Consider the following 7,357-nt stretch of genomic DNA (forward strand, 5'->3'; position numbering starts at 1 on the left):
CTTGGACAGTGACAGAGAGTGGGTGAGGGACAGAGAAACAGAGTCCTACACAGACACCACACTTTCTGCACAGAGCCCGACATGGGGCTCAAACCCACAAACAAAGAGATCATGACCTGAGCTGAGATCAAGAGCCAGACCCTTAACTGACTGGCCACCCAGGTGCCCCATTTTATCTTCTGGCATCTTTTAATTTTTTAAACTACGTCTGAGAATTACTTTTGCGGAGGCATGAACTCGGAGGACGAGGGGAAGAGATGGGTGGACTGTGAGGCGCTGCTCCTGGTGGTGCTGCTGGTGCCCGCCTCACCCCCGGAGCCGTTCGGGTTTCTTCGTGTTGCAATTTACTGACCAGGAAGAGAAACTGGCTCACTAACTTACCATTCAAACCAGCTTTTTTTTTTTTAATGTTTATTTAAACATTTTGAGAGACACAGAGACAGAGAGACTGACCAAGTAGGGGAGGGGCAGAGAGAGAGGGAGACACAGAATCCGAAGCAGGATCCAGGCTCTGAGCTGTCAGCACAGAGCCCGACGTGGGGCTCGAACCCATGAACCGTGAGATCATGACCTGAGCCGAAGTCGGATGCTTAACCCACTGCATTCCCCAAGCGCCCCTCAAAACATCATTTTAACACTGCTTTCTTTTTCATTGCCCAGGTCTTCAAGGAGGAGAAGTACTTGAAAGATGCCATGGAGTGCAGTGATGTGATTTGGCAGCGAGGTTTGCTCCGGAAGGGCTATGGGATCTGCCACGGGACAGCTGGGAGCGGCTATTCTTTCCTGTCCCTGTACCATCTGACGCAGGATAAAAAGTATCTCTACCGAGCTTGCAAAGTAAGGAGTCTTTACGTAAACAACTCCGGAACCCTCGGGAAAGCATGCGCAAAGTCCAAAACCCCAGCTCCTCTCCTTTCCTTAACCTGCTTCTCCTGACACAGCCATACACTGGCCTGTCTCTGCCATGTTGGCACCTCTCTGTTGCCCGGGAATCTTCTTTCTCGGGTTTCTGGCGAATTCATCACAATGTCGTATTTGTCGCCTTTTCGCCAACTGAAATCTCCGCTCTTAAGAGTGTTTCTTCTTAGTTTGCAGAGTGGTGTCTAGAATACGGAGCACATGGGTGCCGCATTCCTGACAGACCTTATTCTCTCTTTGAAGGTAAGAGTGAGCCTCAAAAGCTAGGTTTACAGACCAGGGCGAGTGAGTCCGGCCCTCCTGTCCCTGTGCGCCGGTTCTGTCACGTGTGATCTTACTTGCAGAGTATCTCCGCAGCCGTAAACTAAATACCCTGAACAAAGTAGTTTATTGCTGAAAATTAGGTTGAGTCTCTTTGCCTTACCTGTTTTGTGTACCTGCAAATGTCCTTTGAATATTTCTTAATCTTCTGTGAAGAATATATGCTGACAGAACATGGGATGTTTGCTACTCAGTAAGAAAAAATAGTAAGTTCACTCCTGTGCATTTCACCTGTCATATTGTGTATAGAGTATATCAGTCTACTCACAGGAAATGTGTTTAGTTATTTAAATATGTTTAGTTGTTTTAGATCTATAAATAAGTAGGAATAATTGATATTAGTAATTTGAAAGTATTAGCAGTTAGACATAATCGTAGTTGGAAAAAATAATAGCATACAGAAGAGAGTTCTGAAGAGTGAGCAACGACAGGAAGTCAGCAAGTACAGTAATTCTGCTATAAGTACAATATATAGAGTATAGTTCAGAAAAACAAAATGGAAATCCTACGAAGAGGACTCCTACATCTTTTGTATTTGTATTGTGTGTGTGTGTATTTATGAAGTGGATAATTTATCATTGAAGCCACAGAAATCAAAGGGCAAAGGATAAATAAAGGATAAATTGATGATAACTTTTGATTATTTGTTGCTCTAAGAGGTACATCTTCTACTAATTCCAAAGTAAACTTCAGAGAGTATAAATGATTGAATATTTTTTTTAAAAACTCAGATAATAGGTTGGTGTTGAATTTTGTCAGGTGCTTTTTCCGCACCAGTTGATATGATCATGTGATTGCCTTTTCTTCTTTGGCTTATTAACGTTGTGGGTTCAAGCTCAACCTCACTTACTCTTTTTATATATTGCAGAATTGCATTTGCTACTATTTTGTTGAGGATTTTTGCATCTGTATTCATGAGAGACATTGGCTTAGAGTTTTCCTTTTCTGCATTGTCTTTGTCTGGTTTTGGTAGCAGCATAATACTGACTTGATAAACCGGTTTGAGAGGTATCCCTTTCTCTTCTGTTTTCTGCAAAAGACAGTGTATTAATTCGTGGAAGAATTGGTGTTGATTCTAACTGAAGTGTTTGGTAGAAATCTCCAGTGGAACCATGGCCTAAAGATTTTTTGTTTGGGGAGTTTTTTAAACTCTCAGTCCAATGTATTCAGTAGTTTATAGGGTGGTTCAAGTTATCAGTTTCCTATTTGGTAAGTTTCAGTAGCTTGTATTTTGGGGACACTGCTCCGTTTTACCTAAGGTGTTAAGTGTGTGTGTGTAAAGCTGTGATAGTACTTCTTTATTTTCCTTCCTATGTCTCAATTGTCTGTGTTGACAGGCCCTGTTCTGTTTCTGCTATTGGGAGTATTTATTAATCACATGTTAGAAATATGAGCAGAAAATAGAGCGTTTGCTGTTATCTTTCACAGAGCAGTATCCTTTAAATATTCAAAGAAATCATAATGAAAAAATGAATCTCAGAAAATATTTTAGTATTTTACATCACGAAAAGGCAGCGTATTTGCATCAGATACAGCAGAAGTTAATACTGACTCCAGAGGAGCTCATTCAAGTATATTGATGTCAGCTTCAAAGCCCCAGCAGGTCACAGTGGTTGGGTAGAAACCGGAAAGGCTGGGAAGTGCTCGGGCTCCTCGTCCTCCTGCGCCTCACAAGAGCCTGGTGGGGGGAGGGGAGGGTCTCTGCGGGGACTCTGGCTGGAAGTAGTAATAGCGCGTGCCTGTGTGGAGGCCGAAAGGGTGGCTGACATCCATGACCCCTTCTGGAACTTTCTCCTGCCTGAGTGCTCCATCTTGGTGAATCCGCTGCCCCACCCCACCAAAACAAGAGAACAAAGGTCATTTCACTAGGACCCCTCCTGAGGATTCTAATAAGTCTGGTTTTCCAGAACCCTTCCTTCAAAAAAAAATTAGAGGGAAGTCTGGGAACAACCGAAATGTAGGCAAATAGCCAGTGACACGCACACAAAGCATGAATGACTTGCAGACTCATTGAGGCAAGAAGCCAGACACGATAGGTTCTGCGCTGTGTGATGCCGTTCACAGGACTCTGAAACAGGCAGACCAGTTCCGTGGCGGGGATGCCGGCAGGGACAGGCTACACAGGGACCCACAGGCACTTCCTAGGGGCGGTGATGGAAATAGTCCACATCTCCTGATAGGAGTTTAGTTTACACAAGTGCGTGGCATTTGTCAAAGCCCAGAGGGGTCCACCGAAGACTTGTGTTTCGTTGCGTGTACATTTTACATCAAAAGGAGTTAAGCAAACAATAGTCCGATAGGGGGGATTTTTTCTGATTGGAAAGGGGCCTAAGGGGTCTGGAAACGAGCCGGCTAGCAGGCTCTGTCACCCACCCTCTTCTAGGTCAGTTTAAAGCCCAAGGTTTGGTGCAGACACACACACACACACACACACACACACAGAGCCATCAAAAAGAAAGAAACCTTGCCATTTGCAGTGATGTGGGTGGGGCTAGAGGGTATTGTGCTAAGCGAAGTAAGTCTGAGAAAGGCAAATGCTATATGATTTCAAATGTGGAATTTAAGAAACAAAAGGAAGAAGAAAGAAACCAAGAAATGACTCTTTAACTGTAGAGAATAAACAGATGGTTACCAGAGGGGAGGGGTGTGGGGTGGGCATGATGTAGGTGAGGGGGATATGAATACACTTTACTTTGACGAACACAGAAATGTGTAAAGTTGTCGAATCACTATATCGTACACCTGAAACTAATACAACACCGTACCGTTAACTACACTGGAATTAAAGTTAAAAACTTAAGAAAACTGAGCATTCTTTTTTTGTTTGTTTGTTTTTTTGTTTTTTTGTTTTATTTATTTAATAGTTTATTGTCAAATTAGTTTCCACATAACACTCAGTGCTCATCCCCACAAGTGTCCTCCTCCATGCCCATCCCCCCCTCCCCCCACATCTGAGCATTCTTAAAACTTGAAGATCTGAAACGCAACCTTTTGTTTGGAATAAGAATAAAGCTGTGAGAGAGAAAGTTTTATGGTAAAATAGCACACGAGCAGCCCACATAACCTTTTTTGATTTGTTCTGTGAGATCATTGTAAAGTTTCAAGATACAGGATTAAAACGCAGGGCCCAGTTTTTAGAAAAAGTAAAACAGGGAAGAAAACTGGCCTCATTCTGGGTGCTGATCTAAGGAGCTTTGGGGGTAAACCGTTTTCTGCTTTTGTATGAAGTCCTCTGTAAAACCCTCAGCACCTTTTCTAATGCCCCTTGCAGCCACTAGTAAAGGAAAGGATTAAGGGCCACCTCGTTTCAGACCCTCCCTCGTACCCTTTCCTAAAAGGATCCATGTTTTACGTTGCAGGCATGGCTGGGGCGATTCACTTTCTATCCGACATCCTGGTACCAGAGACCTCACGGTTTCCAGCATTTGAACTTGCCCCTTCGCAGAAGGATACAAAGATGTAAAGAGACTAAGACGCCTGTTTGGACCAAAATCCAGATTGCTAGTGCCTGACACAGAGCCAACTGTGGATCCCGAAGAAGGAAAAAAAAAAAAAAAAAAGAAGCCGACACCTTCACCCCCCCAGACCCTCCCTTTGTTGCCGAGACCCTTGAGTTATAGAGCATGAGCGACAGAAACCCTCCCTCCGGCGTTCCATGACAGTGTCCTCTCCCTGGCGTCAAATACGAATTCCTCACGTCGAGCCCTGTGTAGCATTTGCATGTCTCTTGGTGTGTGTCGTCTGCAGACGTAAGTCGTGCTGAACAGAAAGCCCTTCTCTTCCCGTGAGCCTGGAGCTGACCGCGCACTCGTGTGTAACATTTAAGGTGAGGGCCTTGTGTCCTGACTGACAGGGAACAGTCAGGTGGTGTGTCTCGCTCACTTCAGAAAGAACGTCTAAGGGGACGTCCTAGTGACACTTTGTCAGCGTTTTCCATGCATACATTTCAGACAAGCGTGAAGGAAACCCCACTCCAAGAACGGGGGTGCGCCTCTGCACCGGCTCCTCGGCCGCTCCCGCTGGTGTTTTGTGTTCACCCTTCTTGCTTTTAAGAGGCCCGAGGGCACGCGTTGCCCTCCCCCTGGGGCCATGTTCCCAGCAGGGGTCTCCGGCCCCTGTGGGAAGTTCCAGAGGCTCCTTGCAACCCCAAGCAGCGGGGCCCCGGTGAGTGGACTTCACATCAGAGGACATTCAAGGGAAGCCTTTTTGTGACCCGGTTGTAAATCAAGTAGCCGTGACTAAGCATTGGCACTTCTAGGTTTGGTTTATTATAAAAACACACTGCATCTCAGTTTTATCAACATTATAACTTACTAGAAGTTCGGTGGATACAAATTCCAGATGGTGATAAGCAGAAACATACTCAGTCGTTCCCATGTCCCCACAATTAAACTTATTTCAAAATTTGGTAAGTTATCACAGTATAAATTTGGTGAGTGAAATCTCACATTTGATGAAATATGTTAAGCGTAAAAGGCCAGCCTGCATTTACGCAGACGGGGAACATAGTGTTCTAACCCAGAAAATGACGATGTTTGTCCAACATGTTTTATCTATAAAAAAAAAAAGGGCATTATTTTGGGCTGCCATACCCTCAATAATTCTAGCACATGGATTTCAGTTTTTAGAAGAGTTTTGTCATCACAGTATGAGTAGCCTAGGGCTTTATACATGCTTCTCACCTTGTGAGCCGAGGCATGGGTCATAAAGACAAAGCAGGTTTCTCAGGTCGTCCGGTCCGGGTCTGTAAGGGACCATCCAGGCCTTTATCAGCCCTCGTGTCCTGTCCTTTCATAAAGGAGCATGAATACCTGTGGAGCAGACAGACCTCCTTCACGCACATGCGGTTCTCAGGTTGGCGTCGAGCCTTACCTGTGGGGCCAGCACCTAACGTGACCTTCGGTTTCTAGATGAGGCCCCGTGGGTCCTTCGTCGCACACACTTGTTTCTAACCCAACGCTGTTTTCTCTCAAACTTGGTTGGTGGCTTCCATGGGTATAAGTTCTTACGGTTATGTTTTAACCAGCTTCCCGGCCTGCTCGTGAACTTCCCAGGCACGATAGGCTGTCCTCAACCAGTTGAGGGGGGCAGTGTTTGGTAGGAGAGCTCACCGGCTCTCAGAGCCCAGCCGAACAGCCCTGCCCCCCCCTTGCCCCCCCCTCCCCCAACCACGCACACGGTCGCCTATGAGGTCTGGCCTGCCTCGTCCGTGGCGGCGCTCAAGGCTTCGGCTGAAAGCTCTGTCAGGAAGCCAGCGGGACCGCACAGGGGCTGTGCCCGTCTCAGCCAGAGGGAGCGCGTGGAAGCCCTGGTTCTGGCCACGTGTCTCCAAACCAGAGACAGCAAGGGTGCCTCAGCTGGGTGTCCCACCAGGTCTGAAAAGTAAGCATGAGGATGAGGCCACTTTCTGATGAACAGACCGAAGGAAAGATAAAATATTTGCGGAATAAACAGAGATCTCATTTCCGGGCTTCTTTTTCAACCCAGCAGGGTTGACACCGTCTGACTTGCCCACGAGGTGTGCACAGATGTCCGCCCACTTTCCGGAGTCTGACACTCCACCTCTGCATGAGGACGGTTCCAGCCCTCGGTGCCCGAAGGCGCAGGAGAGATGGCATCTACGCCAGGGAGCGGAGGGCTTGCAGGAGTCCCCTTACTAGTTCTGCGTTCTGAATTCAGATCTCAAAACATCTCACAGTGATTTCTTGATTTCTTTGTGTCCTCCAAAATGTGTCTGAATTAAAAAAAAATGTGTATGCACAGTACCGTTTTAAAATTTGAAAGAAAAAATAGTTGATGTCAGAAAAAGTGTGTGGGGTTCTTTGATTTTGTCAGTAAAGACAGTTTTGTGACAATGACTCGTGGGACCCTCGTCTCTTTTCACCTCTCTTCTGCATCTGAGGGTGACGGTGACGAGCATCGGTCCCCATTTTGAAGGTTTCATTCTTAAAACTGCGGCAGGTGCCCCCATCATGATTTGCTGAATGATTCTCCAGGATGATTGCTGCAGGCGTCTACACAAGTGTCCTCTTTGTACCCCAGGCTCCCTGAAGCCGGGCCGAGACGGTAAGGGCAGCATCATGTGGCTGGCGTGGCGTGACTGACGGGCCTTCACGCT

At 46.3% G+C, this 7,357-nt stretch overlaps 1 protein-coding gene across 1 annotated transcript in view; it reads left to right on the forward strand.

The window, feature by feature from the left end:
• The window catches only part of LANCL2 (LanC like glutathione S-transferase 2), a 44,096-nt gene extending 36,999 nt beyond the window's left edge, over positions 1–7,097 (forward strand). The window contains exons 7-9 of the mRNA XM_077765834.1: positions 661–837; positions 1,089–1,161; positions 4,599–7,097. Of these exons, the coding sequence (XP_077621960.1) occupies positions 661–837; positions 1,089–1,161; positions 4,599–4,702 (354 nt within the window). The 3' untranslated portion in view covers positions 4,703–7,097. The remainder of the gene's footprint in view (positions 1–660; positions 838–1,088; positions 1,162–4,598) is intronic.
• Positions 7,098–7,357: the final 260 nt, after the last annotated feature.

This window comes from Crocuta crocuta, unplaced genomic scaffold, assembly GCF_008692635.1.
Source record: "Crocuta crocuta isolate KB4526 unplaced genomic scaffold, BGI_CrCroc_1.0 scaffold751, whole genome shotgun sequence".
NCBI lineage: Eukaryota > Metazoa > Chordata > Mammalia > Carnivora > Hyaenidae > Crocuta > Crocuta crocuta.